The 17,707-nt window shown below is 51.3% G+C and overlaps 1 protein-coding gene across 10 annotated transcripts in view; it reads right to left on the bottom strand.

Annotated features, from left to right (window-relative positions):
- KDM2B (lysine demethylase 2B) overlaps positions 1-17,707 on the bottom strand; it is a 122,395-nt gene that overhangs the window by 4,768 nt on the left and 99,920 nt on the right. For 8 of the 10 annotated variants that reach the window (XM_089894454.1, XM_089894463.1, XM_022598074.3 and 5 more), the window contains 10 exons: positions 15,780-16,004; positions 9,853-9,996; positions 8,555-8,641; positions 8,112-8,372; positions 7,821-7,934; positions 7,147-7,185; positions 6,337-7,016; positions 5,497-5,660; positions 5,246-5,407; positions 4,352-4,570 (listed from right to left, as the gene is read on the bottom strand). In XM_089894454.1, coding sequence (XP_089750580.1) covers positions 4,352-4,570; positions 5,246-5,407; positions 5,497-5,660; positions 6,337-7,016; positions 7,147-7,185; positions 7,821-7,934; positions 8,112-8,372; positions 8,555-8,641; positions 9,853-9,996; positions 15,780-16,004 — 2,095 coding nt within the window. Of the gene's footprint in view, positions 1-4,351; positions 4,571-5,245; positions 5,408-5,496; positions 5,661-6,336; positions 7,017-7,146; positions 7,186-7,820; positions 7,935-8,111; positions 8,383-8,554; positions 8,642-9,852; positions 9,997-15,779; positions 16,005-17,707 lie in introns of all 10 variants that reach the window. The other 2 variants (XM_089894462.1, XM_089894456.1) reach the window with 2 other exon arrangements.

The raw sequence follows: 17,707 nt of genomic DNA, 5'->3' as shown, positions 1-17,707 counted from the left end.
GGGAGTGAGGAGTTAGTATTTAGTGGGTACAGAGTTTCTGACAGGGTGAAGAAGAGGTTCTGAAGACAGGTGGTGGCGGCTGCACAACTACATGTCTGTACTTAATGCTAGTGAACTGGACACTTAAGAATTGTTAAAATGGTAAATTTTATGTTATGTGTATCTTACCACAATAAAAAAAATTTTGTTAATTTAGAAAGCTAGAGAAAAGGTAACAATTCACTAGACTTGAGAAAGCTTAACCCCAAACTGGCTGAAGGAAAAGCAGAGAAGCAGATTTCTTCTACAGAAGACCTCAAAGGCACAGGTACTGGAAGCAACAAGTACAACGAAAGTGGGGCTAAAGATGGGGTTAGACACAGGACTGGTTGAAAATCTACTTAAGGAGCAGTAAGAGGCTGAAACTCCCTTCCCCAGCAAAAGAGGGGAGTTTGTCTCTGATGGGCAAGAGAAAGTCTCTAGACCAGGCACCACCAGGCACTGTGGAAGGTAGGGGCACCCCCTGAAAAATGGGGGTTACAGGGAAATTTACCTGCTGACTGTAGAGACCTCCAGACTCCTTCCCTGCCAAGCCCTAGAACCCTGGCAGCCCAGCCTGAGCCCTTTGGTTGGGAGGTCAAGGAAGAGAGTGTCCTTTGGCAACCTTGACCAGCTTAAGAGGAAACACTGACAGATGTCACGTCTGGGTTTCCCCAAAGAAAACAACCCATGCTGACCACCCAATGATACCCACAGCAGACCAGCTCCCACCGTGTCCCCAGAGCCTCCGATCACCTGAGCCGACAACCTCATGTTGACACTAAATCTGAGAAGGACCCCTTAGGCAGGCCCACTGACTGCATCTGAAGGAATGTATGGTCTATGTGGAAAAGAAAAAACCATCAGTATCCTCAGGATGGACAATATCTGGATCCAAGAAACAAGAACATGCCACTCTCCGAAAGTTCAGAGAACAAACTATAGCTGTAAAATTAAAAATATAGGCTAAACCATATGAAAACTGCCAATATTTGACTGTTTTCTGACCTACATAAAAAGCAGCTTCATATGTTTGAACCTAAAAAAAAGCAGAAATGAAAAACTCACTACAGTTGACCCTTGAACAACACGGGTTTGAACTGTGCGGGTCCACTTATATGCTGATATTTTTCAATAGTAAATATTACAGGCTACAAATTAGTGGTTGAATCTGAGTTTTTGGAGGAAGTGTGGATACCAAGGGCCAACTGTAAGTTATATTTGGATTTTCTACTGCAAGGAGGGCTGCACCCCTAGCCCCTAACTAGTTCAAGGGTCAGCTGTATATGAATTCTGTGATAAGTGGAGGAAAACCAGATACAGAGATGGGAAAAAGGAAAAAAAAACTAAAGGTATCAGAGGACTACTAAAGAAAGAAAACAGAAGGGAAGGAAATTAAATAATTCAAGGAAATTTTCCAGAACCAAATTGAGAGACTGAAAGCGCTCATGAATGCTCAATACAATCCCTGAAAATGGACTCAAACCAAGGCTCACCGACCAAAACTGCAAAAAACTTTTTTTTTTTTTTTGGCGGTACGCGGGCCTCTCACTGCTGTGGCCTCTCCCGTTGCGGAGCACAGGCTCCGGACGCGCAGGCTCAGCGGCCATGGCTCACGGGCCCAGCCGCTCCGTGGCATGTGGGATCTTCCCGGACCGGGGCACGAACCTGTGTCCCCTGCATCGGCAGGCAGACTCTCAACCACTGCGCCACCAGGGAAGCCCGCAAAAAACTTTGAGATAAACATCATGTCCTACACGGGACTTCCCTGGTGCTCCAGTGGCTAAGACTCGCGCTCCCAACGCAGGGGGCCCAGGTTCGATCCCTGGTCAGGGAACTAGAGCCCACATGCTGCAACGAAGATCCTGCATCCTGCAACTAAGACCCGGCACAGCCAAATCAATTAAAATTTTTTAAAAAATAATTTTTTTAAAATAAATAAATAAAAAGATCGTGTTCTACAAACTTCCAATGAGAGAAAATATTCACTGAAGGATGGAGAATCAAATCGTTTTGGACATCAACTCTGGAAGGCAGAAGCCAAAGGAGCAGTGCCTCCCACTTTCTGAAACAATAATATGGTTTCCAAACTAAGACTATATAACCAGCTAAGCTATCAATTAAACATGAAGGTATAATACAGCCATTTTCAGATATATAAGGTCTGGAAGATGTCCTCTACCAAACGAACAGATAAACCAAGAAAGAAGATACGGGACCAAGGAAAGAAGGGTCCCTGCACAAGACAGAAACCAAGGAAGTCCCAGGACGGGAGCTGTGCAGCAGGCAGAGACAGCCAAGTTCAAGTGGGGGCAGGAGGAAAAGAAGTCCAGGAGGGTGGTTTCTACACAGACTGGTTGAGGGCCTGACAAGTTCACGTGGGGAAAGAACAGTACTCAAGTCTGTTATAGAAACTAACCAAACAAAAATGAGGCAATTATTAACTCTAGGGAAAACAAACCAAAAACATGTGCAAGAAAGGAAACATACCCATAATACACACTGGCTCAACAGTGGACAATACTTACTTGGCCATAATAAGGTAAGTAATAGTGACTTAACCACAAATTGGGAAGATGAAGGGAGAAAAGGGAGCAGGGTAAGAGAATGTAAGAATAGTAATCCTTGTTCTCTGCATAGCAAGTTAACAAACACAGAGCATCTGAAAAGGAAAAACAAAAACAAACAAAAAACAACAAGAAATAGCAATGTAGGCTTGCTGTTTGGAAAAAATGGAGGTAAACAGAAACAAAGAGCTCAAGAGTTGAAGGTGGTTGCCTCAAGGTGAGAATCAGGGGCAGGGAAGGGGAAGCCAAAGGGCCACCTCAAGCAACCACGGCTTCACTCTGCCACTAGACCTGATCCTCCAACCACAATGAAGGATCTGGAAACATGTCAAGTGCCATCCATTTTGTGGAAGAGACTTATTTTATCATGAACTAGTTATACTGACAGGAGGGGAAAACATTTTAAAAAGAACTGAATCTAGAAGAGACGGTATGAGGTTGGCCTTCATATACATCACAGCTCTTAACGCAAACGCAGAGATGTGTGTGTAGATCCTGAGACAAAAAGATGACCTCAAAGGACTGTGGTGGAAAACAAAATGCAAAAAGATGATTTATACAAACACATCACGGACTGTGCTGCAGGGGAGGGGGATTTATACTGGGATCTCTGCTACACATGCATAGTAATTAAATTAGAATAAGTGAAAAGAGTTCATTACTACCGAGCGCTTTAGAACAAGATGCTCCCCAGGCCCTCCTCCACGGGGCGGCCCCAGCATCACTTCAAGACCACGAGCTGAGCCTGGAGCTGGGGTCTTGGTGAAAGCTCACCTCAGTGTGGCTCTCTGTTCTCTGCCTCCATGGAATGCAACACCCCCCTCCCCCCCCCACCTCGCCACCAATACTCCCCAAGGAGGAGGGTGGGCTCCCTAAGCACTAAGTTACAGCATCAGCTCCCACGCGGATGTGGTACTGGTAACAGGAAGGCGTTTCTCAGGCATGAATGTGGGATGGAGAGAGGGAAACAGCTATAAACAGTATGTGAATCCTGACCAAGCCAGATATCAGATTGGATTGTGTCAAAATGTAATTTAAATGAGGTGAGGGTATCATTTATTACTTGGTAATTTCTGGAAGAAAAAAGTTTCTTTCCTCCTTTTTTTTTTTGGTCTGGTCCAAATCTTACACGCCCAATCTGACCATCCTGAGCGATGAGACGAGAACTGGGTTAACTGGGCTGAGAACGGGCAGCGTTGCCTCTGTCCACCTCCCGTTGGTTGTGCCCCAAGTCCTTAGGAACCAACTCCAGCCCCATCAGTAAGTGGGGGGAGTGAGGACTCCACTGTGGGGTTTTCTTCTTGTCAACCACAGGCCCATTGATAGCAGGGTCAGGAGGGGGACACATAAGCGACAACCACCATGGCAGAAATCAAGCTGCTTATTACTCCATTGGCCCAGCCTGGCCTCACTGCCGGCTACTCTCCCACACCCCCTGCTGCCAGGCGCCAGGTCGTCCACAGCACCCAAGGGAAGCTTTTCTAGCCCATATTTTGGGTCAAGATCCACTGCTATGTGCTCATGTGCTCTCACTGCTACTAGCACTATTTTTTGGAGCAATTATTTAAAATCTAACAATACTTATTTGTTTAATGTGTGTTTCCCCTCTAGACTAGGCTGTGGGTCTATCTTGTTCACTGGTGTGTCGTAGCATCTAACACTGTGACCCTATAGCAACAGGCCCACAAGTATTTCCTTTCGAATGAAGAATGCCCAGCCTGTCCCCCGGGGTCCTGTGCAGACCCCGATGGGTGCCCCGGACTGACCTGACAGGTTGATTTCGGTTAAGGAGTCTCGGGTGGTGGTGCCCACAGCGGTGAGCAGGTTGATGGACTGGTCAGTCACATGGTTACAGTAACTAAGGTGGAGCTTGGAGAGCAGGGGCATGTGGCGAATGATAAGCCGCAGGGAGGCGTCTGTGATGTCCAGGCCGGCCAGACGCAGCTCCACAATGTTCCGGAGCTTACTCCGATTGTCCATCTGACCTGAGGGGGCAGGAAAGAGAGGCAACATGTCACCCTGACATGACACTTTACAAGGCCTACCAGCCAGGTGGAACACCTGGGTCTCATTTAGCCGTTGAGTGTCTCCCCCAAAAGATCAAAACTGGTTCCAACATTTAAAAATCGGAATATTCCACATCAAGTTTTACCCTTGTAGATTCTTTAAAAGTCAGAAGACCTAGAAACACAGAGCCTGCATTCCACCCAACAGTGCTCAGCCAATTGGAGTACAGACAGCACAGCATCTCTGGGTCACCACAGATTCCTCATTTAAGGTACTGGTGGGGAGCAGTGAGTCCTGCAACCCGACCTAGGAGGGCTTCATCCCGTGACGCCCTGTCTGGCCACACTGACCCCGATGCTTGAGGCTTAAAGCCAACGAAGGACAAATTAACATAGAAGCAGTGAGATGCACAGAGTTCCCAAAGTGGCATCCTGGGAGCCTCTGCCCTCTCACGGGTCCCCTCTTGTACCCAAAGCTGACTGAGAACAGCAGCTGGGACTCAGCTCTGCGTCGAGAAGGGCTGAAGCCAGAGAAGGCTTGAAGACATGAGTACCAGATGGGGTCTGTGGTGAAAACCAGATCCAACGGCACAGCTTGGTCATACCACCTTCTTGTGACCCCGCCTTGGGTACACCCCTGTCCCAGACACTCACCTGGCCTGTTATCTGTAGGCGGGGACAGGAGATCACGCATCTGGGCGTCCTTTAGTCCTTCTACCCACTGGACATCCAGGGTCCGGAGCAGTGGACAACTGGAGCTACAGAGGGCTGAGACTGCGATCCATGAGCAGCCTGACAGCACCAAGTCTCGGAGCCCTGGCGGGGGACAGAGAGGGGGTGGCAGGTCAGGTGATACACCCCAGCCCCTGCTACTGCACATTGAGGGTCCCTGGCCCAGTGCTCACCAGGCAAGCGGTTGATGAGCCAGCTCAGCTGTTTCTTGGAGATATTGGTCCAGCTGAGGTCCAGGGAGACAGGCTGTCGCCGGATGATGCCGCTCAGCATCAGGGGTGTGATGGACTTGCAGTGGTTCAGGTCGATGCGGGTCCATAACCGCTTATCACAGCACCTGGGGGCCAGGCCCAGCAGAGGGGGCAACGTCAGAGTTGGGAGCTCTCTTGGGGAGCCCCATGCATAGCTGTGGTCAGTCCCCCACCTACCAAGCCCAGGGGGAGGCTCCTTAACTTCGTCCCCTGGACCCTTCTGTTTAGTTTCCGTCTCGTTGGCACCTGAGAGCCTCTGCTCTGATTGTCACAGCCCTCCCCCCCGACCCCCATGGAAAGTACCAGAAGCTGTAAAGTATTTACTGGGGGTTTAATTACACCCTCCACAGGCCATATCTCAAAACAACCCTGCATCATGCCTGTTCACAGATGAAGGTAAGTAACTTGGCCAAGGTCAGAGACCATGCCAGCTGGGAACTATCAAAGCAGGGATTAAGATCAGGAACTGGCGCGGCACTCGTGACCTGGGCTAGCTCTTTAAGAACAAGGACTCCCCCTGGTCCTCAGTTCATCTTCCAAGAAGCTAAATCAGGAAAGCAAATAGGGTTCACCTCTTTTGACAAGACCACACTGACTGTAGCTGCTAGACCTCTTTGAGGAGGATACTTAAGCTGGACGGGGCTTAGAGAGAAAGAGCATCACGAGTGACTCCAGTGGGGACACACGCGCCATCCCTGGCCTAGCTTAAGCCTTACCCTGACCCCCTGGTGCCCCCATCCAAACTCAGCCGGTGCCCCTCACCAGCGGTTCCAGGTCCTGCAGACCCGCATGCAGACACACAGGTCTTGGTGGCTGAGGTAGCTGAAGACGGCCATCCACACCTCCCTGTGCATAACGTGGGCCGCCCCATCATCCAGGGGCAGCGAGTCGGGCGGGGGGCTGATGGGGGGTGGCCGGATCACATGTCGCTCCATCTGGATGCACTTGGGCGGGGACACGGAGGGAGGGGGCCGGGAGATGACTCGGGGCGGGCTGCGCAGGCCGGGCCCCAGCTGGTGCCGCAGCTCCCGGGGGGTGCCGTTGGGCCCCTTGCTGAAGCGGTGAGGGCGCTCACAGAGGCCCAGGGGCCGCTTGGGCTCCTCATTCTCGCTCTCAGGCTCCGACTTGATGGGCTGGTGGTTCTCGTGGGCCAGGCTGCTCTCCGTCTTCTGGATCTCCTGGTTGAGCTCCTTGCTCAGCTCCTTGCTCAGCTCCTTGTTGGGGAGTCGCCGCTTCCGGCGCATCTTCACCTTCCTCTTCTCCTCGGGGCCCTCCACCCCCTCCGTGCTGGGGCCGGCGGTGGGGGAGCTGGAGCGGGAGTGGTCGCTCTCCCTCGTCTTGGGGGGCGCCTCGGGCAGGTCGTCCTCCGGCTCCTGCTTGAAGCGCCTGAGAGGCTTGTTGGCCAGAGCCATTCGGTCCTCAGCGTTCTTCCAGGACCGCCGCTGAGGGAGGAGGGGGAGCGTGGGGGGGTGAGCCCCTAGACCCGGGGCTGTGCCCACCCAGGCCTCCCACACTCCACCCCAGGACCCATTGCCCCAGGAGCAGGCCTGGGGCAAGGGCGGAAGATGGTACCTTTTTCCTGAAAAGCTTATCTTCTTTGCCGGGTTTTAGCTGTCACAGAAAAGAAAGGATGCAGAGCTTGCTCCCAGCGTTCGTGGGCTTTGGTCCCCTCTACACCCAGCCCCACCAACAGAGGCTGGAGGGTCACCTTCCCAACAAATCCCATCTTCTCTGCTCTGACAGACGGGTGGGCCCTGCCTGCTGATTTTAAGGAAGAAGCTGGAACTGGCGGAGAGTGATAGAGCTGTCCCCACCCAACTGACCTCCCACCCCTGGACAGACCCAGAGATATGCAGTCGCCCATTCAGGATGGACTTGGCTCAGGGAGCCTGTCCCAGAGGCAGGGTCTGCAGGATTCCCGGCCGAGCCTTAATGGCTAGAACGAGGAGAAGACAACCAGGCGCCACCTCGTGGCTGATGCTGGAAGGGCCGGTGGGCGAAGAGGGGCCGCCAGGATCCTCCGAGGTTCCCCAGATCCACAGGGCTTCCCCGCGGCAGCTTCAGCTTCCCAGGCCCCACGCCGGAACCACGAGCCAGAGCCTCGGGGCTGAGGCCTGGGAAGCTACGGTGAACAGGTGCCTTGGAGGTCTGCGGCAATGGGTTCGAGGACCAGTGGGGCGGGGCGGGGGCGGCCCGGGACTCGCGAGTCCCCAGGGCCGGGGGAGGGCGGGGCGACGTGGGAGCACCTGCTGCTGGAAGTAAGTGAGACTGGATCTCCACCAGGGGCTGAGGCTGCTGCCTAGAGGGGGCCTCGGCGAGAGGTGAGAGGAGGAACCGGGGGACGTTTGAAGCGTCGAGGCCTAAAGGGGTGGGAAGAGGAGTGACTCGCTGGTTTTCCCCTCCTTTCTCTCGGGCCGGGCTCTCAGGACTTCCGTGACTTCGGCTCTCCCCGCTGCCCATTCCCGCCCCCCGCCCGCGCGCCCCTGCACCCGGGACCAGCCAGGCCACCCCTCGCTGCCCGTCCCTCCCGGTCGTACTCGCTTGCGTCCACTCAGCTCCTGGGGCTTCTCGTATTTCCGCTTCCTCCTCAGGTGCACATCGTCTGACTTTCGGCGCAGGATGCCGTCAGGGGGCACCTTCTTGGGGTGCTCGTCTGGCCTGCGCCGGGGCGCCTCTTCACACTCACTCCTCCGCTTGGCAGGCTCCTGCCCCTCCTTGCTGTCCCGGTTCATCTTCTGCTCCTTGAGCAGGGAGCCGGGCAGGTTTGAGGCATACTTAAAGCCAGGGCCACGCTTTTGCTTGTAGGCCAAAAACAGAGAAGGAACACACGAACTGTATATCTTTGGACGTGCCCTTGCCCCCGAGTCCGCGGTACCCCTCAAGCCGACATCACCGTGGGCGGGGAGATAGGCTGGGTCTGGCAAGGCCAAGGTCTACCCCCTCCCGGGCTGACCCCTGGGACTTGGAGCCCGGCACTCACTTTCCCGGTCTTGCCGGCGTGGTTACACTTTGGACACTCCCAGCAGTTTGGAAGCTCATCGTTGACCACGCCCTCTGACTCCTTAATCTGGGAGGGACACACACCAGTCAGCAAGCAGGGAGGGGGTGGACAGGGCCAGCTCCTCCAAAAGCATCAACACCCCCTCCCAAAAGCCATTTCCATACCACCTCTGGCCAAGAGAAAACAAGAGTGGTTAAGACGGGTGGCTCTGCATCCAGGTCAGGGTTCAAATCCTGATAGTGCCTCTTCCTAGCTCAGTGACCCTGGGCAAATCACTCCATCTCTGTGGGCCAGTGCCCTCAGCCATAAAATGGAGTGTGCCTATCTCACTGGAGTTATGTGAGAATTCAATGAGTTAACCTAGTGAAAGCAATTAGCTCAGGGCCTGGCACCCAGCAAGGACCCACAAACCATTCAGTCATTTAACAGCACCGAACTGGGTGTGTGGTTATCAGCAAGTGAGATGTGCTTTCCCTGGAGCTTCTGATCCGGGAGAGAGAGAAGTGACCAGGGGCCAGGGGAAAAGCATAGCACCCCTTTTCAGAGGGGGAGGTGTGTGTGCTGGGGAGAGGGGAGTGTCACGACAAACCCCACTACCAGCACCGAGGGAAAGGGGACGGACACCTCAGAGCTGAAGCACCCTTTGGGGCAGGCCCACTCTCATCTCTCTGAACACAGACAGAGCTGGGCTGATGGGAGGTGCCAAGTAGGCTGACGTTCTCTTGAGGCAGAGGTATGAGGTATGTGTCAGCCCAGAGCAGTCTCTTCCTTTCAAAGGTGGAACCTGCTGCCCAAGACAGGCAGGCACAGCACGATGGTCCCCAGGAGGCAGTCCTGCCCTGGGCACACCAAGGGAACAGGTTCCTGGCACATGGGACAGGAATGCAACCACCTGTTGTTACAGGACCTGCCCTCCCCTGGCCCAGGCCTTTTTTCCCAGAAGCCCTGAGAGCAGCCCAACTACCCACTCTCTCCCTCTGGCCCAGGTGCAAGACTCTGGGAACTCTCTGTGGTTCTGAGGTCCCGGGAGGTGGAATGTGTGTGTCTGTGTGTGTCTTCACTCCCTCAAAGACATGGGTGCAAGGTCTGAGCGACTCCAGAACCTTCTAGCCCTCAGCTTATCATCGGACACAGAGAATCCCCCAGACTCAGAGTCCTCCAGGGAGGGAACCTAGTCTCACTCCCCTCCACCCCCCAAACCCCCGCAGCATCAGCACCACCAGAGGCCCAGGGTGAGGCGCCAGGCGGCACAGCCAGATGCCCCCGAGGCTGCTCACCTTAAGGCATCCAGGGTGGATGATTTCGTTGCAGATGGAGCACTCCATGAGCATGAGGTTAAACTTGCCTTCTTCCTCTTCCACTGTGTCCTCTTTTCCTGCCTCGCCACACACTAGACACACGGCGGTGTGGGGCAGCACTGGCTGAAGAGCGGGGAGAACACACAGGGGTCAGCACGGCCAGGACCCCATGGGAAACACATCAAAGGCAATGAGGTACTCGCCTCGGGAGTAGGAGCTGGGGGAGAACCAGCCCAGGCACTGTCCATCGTTCATTCATTCATTCAAATTCTTATCTGGCTACTACCTCCACGTGCCAGGTACCACTCCAAGTGCTGGCTATAGCACTGAACCAGACAGATAAAAGTCTCTGCCATCCTGAGCTTACATTTTAGTGGAGGGAGGTGAGCAAAATGAAGAAGAGTCTGTTAGATGGTGACAAGGGAAATGGAGAAAAATAAAGCAAGGAGGGCCAGGTCAGCAGTGAGGTGGGAGAAAGGAGGGCTAATCTGAAATGCAGAGGTCAGGGACAGCCTCACATATGAGAAAAGACCTGCAGGAGGAGGTGGGGCATGAACCAAGCCCCGATCTGTAGGGGCTGAGGCCGCATCTCTCCAGCGGCTATCAAAGCACAGTCTAAGAACTCCGGGTCCTCAAGACTTTACAGGGAGGTCAAACTATCTTCAGAATACCACTAAGACACCATCTGCCTTTTTCACTGTGTTGACACTTGCACTGGTGGGTGAGACTGCTGGCACCTGTCAGGGCAGAGGCTCCAATGTGCCCAGGCAGTCGCCGGGCCGTTCCTGGCCACATGCTCCTTAAAAAGCTCACCAGTTTCATTTAAGGATATCTTTGATAAAGCAGTAAGAATTATTAATTTTATTAAAACTCTGATCTCCGAGTACACATTCTTTTAATATTCTGCGTGACAAAATAGGAAGTATGCATCAACTACTTCAGCTGAATACCAAAGGATGACGGTTATCTAAAGGAAAAGCTCTTGTGATCAAGCCGTGAACTGAACTGGTCACTTTCTCCATAGAACACCATTTTACTTGAAAGAATGACTGATTATTTAAAAAAAAAAAAAAAAAAAAAAAGGGTATTGGCACATCTTCTCAAAGATGAAATAAGTAAGTCTGTCACTTTCAGAAATATCACTTAAAACATTTGTTGCAGATCATGAAATTTGAATTTTCAAACAAAAATCAGAATTTTGGAAAACTTACATCAGCCACCGTGAACTAGACAGTTTCCCGATACTTAAAGACTTTTCTGAGGACACTGGTGCTGGTGTTAACAAATGTGTGTGTGTTTTTTTTAAACACTGTATAACACTATGTACCCCTATTTGGAAAATCTGTAAAACTCAGTAAGCCAGTGTTTTCCAAATGACCAATATCTGATGTTATAACATTAGGCATAAGCAAATGAGGGGCAAGAACGACTAATGAATTTTAATGTAACAGTAGGAAAAGTTCACTGATACAGATTCAGATTCCATATTGCAACTAACCTTTAAGCACTTGCCACCTGTTGAGCTCTGGTGGTGGATGAGAAGTATATCCACATTATCTGGAAAGGCTATTAAAAGACTCCTCCCATGGGCTTCCCTGGTGGCGCAGTGGTTGAGAGTCCGCCTGCCAATGCAGGGGACACGGGTTTGTGCCCTGGCCCGGGAGGATCCCACATGCCGCGGAGCGGCTGGGCCCGTGAGCCATGGCCGCTGAGTCTGCGTGTCCGGACCCTGTGCCCCGCAACGGGAAAGGCCACAGCAGTGAGAGGCCCGCATACCGCAAAAAACAATAAAACAAACAAACAAACAAAAAAGACTCCTCCCAGGAATTCCCTGGCAGTCCAGCGGTTTCCAGCGGTTCGGACTCCACACTTTCACAGTCATAAGCTGAGCAGCGCAGACCCACCCACCAAAAAAGACTCCTCCCTTTTTCAACCACATATTTATGAGGCCAGGTTTTCCTCATATAGTGCCTCCAAAACAACATCACAGAATGAATATAGAAGCATATATGAAAATCTAGGTCTTTTCTACCGAACCTGGCATAAAAAAGATTTACAAAAACATATAACAATGCTATTTTTCCTACTAATCGTTTTTGTTTCAGGAGATGTTATTTCTCCTAAAAATGTTATTTATGTTAACATGTAGTGGGTTTCTTATAATTTTTAAATGAATTCAAAATATTTAAAATTTTTTATTACAGTAATATTAATAAATAAATAACCCACATAAATGAAAGCTCTTTGGGGTTTTCATAACTTTTAAGAGAGCGAAGGGGTCCCAAGACCACAAAGTTTGAGAGCTGATGTATTAGACTATAAACCCCTGCGGACAAGCTCTCACTCTCTCCTCCTTATAAACGTCCACCTCCCAGTACTTGGGATCCAGAGGAAACACACAACCAATTTTTATTAAACTGAGTTAGAATAGCTTCAAATAAGCTGGGATATACACTCCACCAATAACTGGAAAAGTCTGTAAAATGGATAGAACACTGAAGGCAAAAGAGTCATCATTCGTTCAGACTCTGAAGTAGGCGAGGAGAGACAGAACCAGTCTCTGCAAAGTTACTGCAGGAAGGGAAACCCCAGCCAGGGCTACAGGGAGAGGGTGCTGGGCAGTGGGAAGGGATAAAGTCTGTGGAGGAAGCCTCCGCCATGGGAAGAGAGAGACTCACTCATCAGGAAAAAGGGCCTGGAAGAGTAGTAGAGGTGGGCCTGCCTGGGTCAGAGGTGGGTAAAACATGGCAGGAAGTGCCCCAACAAAGTGCGAAGCCTGGAAGAAGAGCAAGGACCTCAAGTGAGGGTGGGGCTAAGGTTGCATTTGCCATCAGTCCCAGGCTGGAGAGGAAGACACACACAAAAGTGAGGTTTCCTTCAACCGACAATCCCTGTGTCAGGCACTGGGCCAGACACCAGGGCTGCAAAGAACAGGTGACAGCAGAGACAGCTTCCTGTAACTGGACCTGGGTCACTGGAGGGAAGGTGAGGGTGAAAGAGAAAGTATGGCTAAAGAGGAAGAGACGGGGACTTCCCTGGTGGCGCAGTGGTTAAGAATCCTCCTGCCAATGCAGGGGACATGGGTTCAAGCCCTGGTCCAGAAAGATCCCACATGCGGTGGAGCAACTAAGCTCAGGTGCCACAACTACTGAGCCTGTGCTCTAGAGCCCGTGCTCCGCAACAAGAGAAGCCACCGCAATGAGAAGCCCACCCACCATAACAGAGTAGACCCTGCTCGCCACAACTAGAGAAAGCCCACGCGCAGCAATGAAGACCCAACACAGCCAAAAATGTTAATTAAAAAAAAAAAATTAAGAGGAAGAGAGGGTCCTGGGGCACTGCTAACATGCCAAGTTTTAGGTGACACTGTTCTCAAAACCCAGAGTCCCTATGGACAACTTCTCTTAAACCATGACAGAATGCAATAAGTCATGGACCCTCACTCCAGAAAAATGCACACACACACAGGCACACATATAAAAATCTGTATTTAATTTCAAGGGGGCGCTCAAACTCCCTGAAATCCATTCAAATGACCTGGTACAGGTGACAAAAACACAAGCAACGAAACTGCAAATGTCTACACAGCAAAGGAACAATCAAAAGAGTGAAAAGGCAACGTACATAATGAAAGAAAATATTTACAAACCATGTTATCTGATAAGGGGTTAATATCCAGAATATATGAAGAATTCTATAACTCAACAACAAAATACAAACAATCCAATTTTAAAATAGGCAAAGGACTTCAACAGACCTTTGTACAAAGAAGGCCTACAAATGACCAACAATCACATGAAAAGATGCTCAACATCACTTAACCATCAGAGAAATGTAAATCAAAACCACAGTGAGGGATCACCTCACACTCATTAGGATGGCCACTATCAAAAAAGAAAAAAATAGGGGCATCCCTGGTGGCGCAGTAGTTGAGAATCTGTCTGCTAATGCAGGGGACACGGGTTCGAGCCCTGGTCTGGGAGGATCCCACATGCCACGGAGCAACTAGGCCCATGAGCCACAACTACTGAGCCTGCACGTCTGGAGCCTGTGATCTGCAACAAGAGAGGCCCGCGCACCGATGAAGAGTGGCCCCCGCTTGCCACAACTAGAGAAAGCCCTCGCACAGAAACGAAGACCCAACACAGCAATAATTAATTAATTAATTAAAACTCCTACCCCCAACGTCATCTTTAAAAAACAAAAAAAAAAAAAAAGGAAAAAGAAGAAAAAAATAACAAGTGTTGGCAAGGATGTGGAAAAGCTGAAACCCTTGTGCACTACTGGTGGGAATGTGAAATAGAGCAACCACTGTGGGAAACAGTATGGAGATTACTCAATTAAAAACAAAACGACCATATGATCCAACAATCCTACTTCTGATTGAGATATATATATATATATATATATATATATATATAGCAATATGTTTTTGGATGTAGCAATATATCCAAAAGAATGCAAAGCAGGATCTCAAAGAGATACTGGCACACCCGTGTTCATTGCAGCATTATTCACAATAGCCAAGAGGTGGAAGCAACTTAAATGTCCATGAGCAGATAAACAGATAAAGAAAATGCAGCACATCCATACAAGGGAACATTATTCAGCCTTTAAAAAGAAGGAAATCCTGACACATGCTACAATGTGGATGAACCCTGAAAACATTAAAGCTAAGTGAAATAAGCTCACAGAGGGAGACATCCTGCCTGAATCCACTTACATGAGGTGTCCAAAGTAGTCACAATTAGAAACAGAAAGTAGAAAGGTGGTTGCCCAGGGCTGGGGGAGGAGTTGCTGTTCAATGGATATAGAGTTTCCATTTGGCAAGATGAAAAAGTTCTAGAGATCAGTTTGCACAACAACGAGCGTATAGGTAATATCACTGGACTGTACACTTAAAAATGGTCAAGATGGTAAAGTGTATAAGTTTTGGACCACAATTTTGAAAAGAGAGACAGACATAAAGAAAACACAAAAACACAAGCAGTATGTGTTGGAGGGAGAAGGGGAAGGTGCCCCAAGCTTGGAGGGGCATCAGCAGCCAGGGAGGAAGCCTCGCCTGATGCCAGGCTGGGCCTGTGAGGGTCTTGCCCAGGGCCAAGGATCCTGTCCCTCCTGCTGAGCCTGCTTTCCTGTGGGAGCACAGAGATCCCTGCTCCCTCAGGGAGGACCCCAGGGCCCGGAGCAGTGCCCCAAGGAAGGCAGAACGCCTGAGAGTGTGCGGGGGGGATACACGAGCAGAGCCAGGACCTTGCAGAGCCTGAGGCCACTGCCCTGTCCTGGGGCAAGGCCGGAGTCCAGGCGAGATGGCCTGGAGGGGCAGGCCAGGCTTTCCAGCGGCCCAGCTCCTCCTGGACACCATAAATCAGTCCTCCTTCTCTGGGACGGCCCCCTCAGGAGGGGCACTGACCTTCCACCCAGACCTCTGACTTCGAAGGCAGGACAGGAAGGAAGGGAGGGCCCAGAACCATCATGAACTGGACCATAAATGTTGGCAACAGGGTCACAGACAGGACAGGCTGCCCTGACATCTTTAATGGCAGAGACTTCAAAGTACTCAGTCATCTAGGGAAGGAAGGAGTTATAAGACCAGCAGACTATGAAGGAAAGGGAGCCTGAGCACATGGCAGGACCCCAGAGTCCTGCAGTGTGGAATCTGAAAACAGCATTAGTCTCCCCTTTCTTCCCAGGAGGGAGCACCCCTCCGGGGTTTCTGCTGCGGCCACGTTCTCTTCAAGCGGAGGGACTGGACAGACCAACGAGCAGAGGAACAGACTGGCCTGAGGCACAGGTGGGGCCTGCATTCAGGAGCCCCGCGGCCTGCAGCAAGGAAGGGCTGCCACCTCCACTCCCGGGGGAGAAGCACTGCAGCCACTGGGAGGGGCGCCCCTGGGGGCACTCACCGCGATGCACTGCCGCATGATGCAGCTCTGCTTCATCCGCCCGGGGCCCCCGAACTTCTTCATGTCCTTGCAGAAATGGCACTCTCCACACTCCGTCCGCAGGCAGGCCTCGCACTTGCGGCATCTCGTCCGGCGCCGGCGAGCTCCCGCCGTGGTCCGGTTGGCGGCCAACTTCACCGCAGAGGCGGGGCCCAGCTTCCCCTTGGGCCGACCTACGGCCCGGTTCTGTGGGAGCACACACAGGACTGGTGAGATGGGGGCCCGCAGGGCCAGCCAGGCCCTGAGTCCGGGGGGTTATGGGTTGAAGTGTGTTCACCCAAAAGATATGTTGAAGTCCTAACCCCACAACCTCAGAACGTGACCTTACTTGGAAATTGGGTCTTTACAGACGAAACTTTTAAAATATGGTCACGAGGGTGGCCCTAATCCAATAGGACTGGTGTCCTTGTGAAAGGGGTAAATTTGGACACAAGCACAGAGAAGCCTTATGTGAAGACACAGAGAGAAGACGGCCATGTGCCTGGAGGGATGCCGCCATCTACAAGCCAAGAAACGTCAAGGAAGCCAGCAAAAGCCAGAAGCTGGAAGAGGCAAGGAAGGGTCCTTGCCTAGAGCCGTCGCAGAAAGCACCGCCCTGCAACACCTTGACTTCTGACTTCTAGGCTCCAGAACTGTGAGAGAATACGTTTGTTTAAGCCACCCAGTTTTTCTGGGTTTGTTTTTTTAAATTTTTATTGGAGTATAGTTGCCTTACAATGTTGTGTTAGTTTCTGCTGTACAGCGAAGTAAATCAGCTTTATGTACAAATATATCCCCTCTTTTTTAGATTTCCTTCCCATTTAGGTCACCCTGAGTAGAGTTCCCTGTGCTATACGGTAGGTTCTCATTGATTGCCTATTTTATATATAGTATCAATAGTGTATATATGTCAATCCCAATCTCCCAAGTCATCCCACCAACACCCCTTCCTCCCTTGGCATCCGTACGTTAAGCCACCCCGTTTGTGGTGCTCCACTATGGCAGCCCCGGGAAGCTGACAGGGACACCCTGCTTTGGAGAGCAGTACGCCTGGCTCTAGAGCCTTCTGCGCCCCCCCCGCCCCACATCAGGCCAGGCTCCTCGGGCTACCTGTGCTTCCGCAGGGAGGCCACACAATCCGCCTCTGTTCCCTCTGCGAGGGACACCCACCCCTCCCAGCCCCACTCGACTAATGCCTGCTCAGGCTGCAGGACCCATTTCAAACACTGCCTTCTCCTGGCAGCCCTTCCTGACCGCCCTGCACTGGGCCCCTGTCACAGCATAACTGTCTGTTCTCTCATGGGTCTTCCCTTTGAGACAGGGACTCAGAAAGGCAGTTATGGAGGGTGTCTTGTCACCACTGTCCCTCGACAAGATGGCTGGCATCTAGCATGTGCTCAATAAACCAGACCCCAAGAGAATGAGACAGTAAACCCTAAGGAACTGATTTCTGAGAACTTCTCCCTGTGACTCAGGGAAACACAGACAGGCAGATGAACAGAAAGTGGTACTAAATGCTGAACAGGGCACAAGCCAGCCACATGTCCTGCTCTGAGGTCCTTACAACCTGGCCACCAGCCCCAGAGCCTCTTGCAAACCAGGATCAGAGACCAGCCGCTGGGACACTGTCCACCCAGGATCAGAAGTAGGAAGGACCAGGATGGTCGGGAAAGTGTCTCACCTGAAGCACCTTTCTGAGTTTGCTGAAAAATGGTTCATCCCTCCATCAGAGAGACACACTCTCACCCCAAAACTATCTGATCTAATTGGCATCGAATCCTTAAAGCCCATCTCAGCCAATTAAACAAGCTTCAGTCCATCTCAGGCTTTTCATTTTAATTGCTTGTCATATGTGGATCCCTAAACAAAATCCCATCGCTCGCTAGCTCCTGGGCCCAAAAGTGTGGTTA

Source organism: Delphinapterus leucas, chromosome 14 (genome assembly GCF_059928025.1).
Source record: "Delphinapterus leucas isolate spDelLeu-1000000601 "Yukka" chromosome 14, BTC_Dleu_Yukka2, whole genome shotgun sequence".
NCBI classification, from domain to species: Eukaryota; Metazoa; Chordata; class Mammalia; order Artiodactyla; family Monodontidae; genus Delphinapterus; species Delphinapterus leucas.
This window is presented reverse-complemented; position numbering and strand designations above follow the sequence as displayed.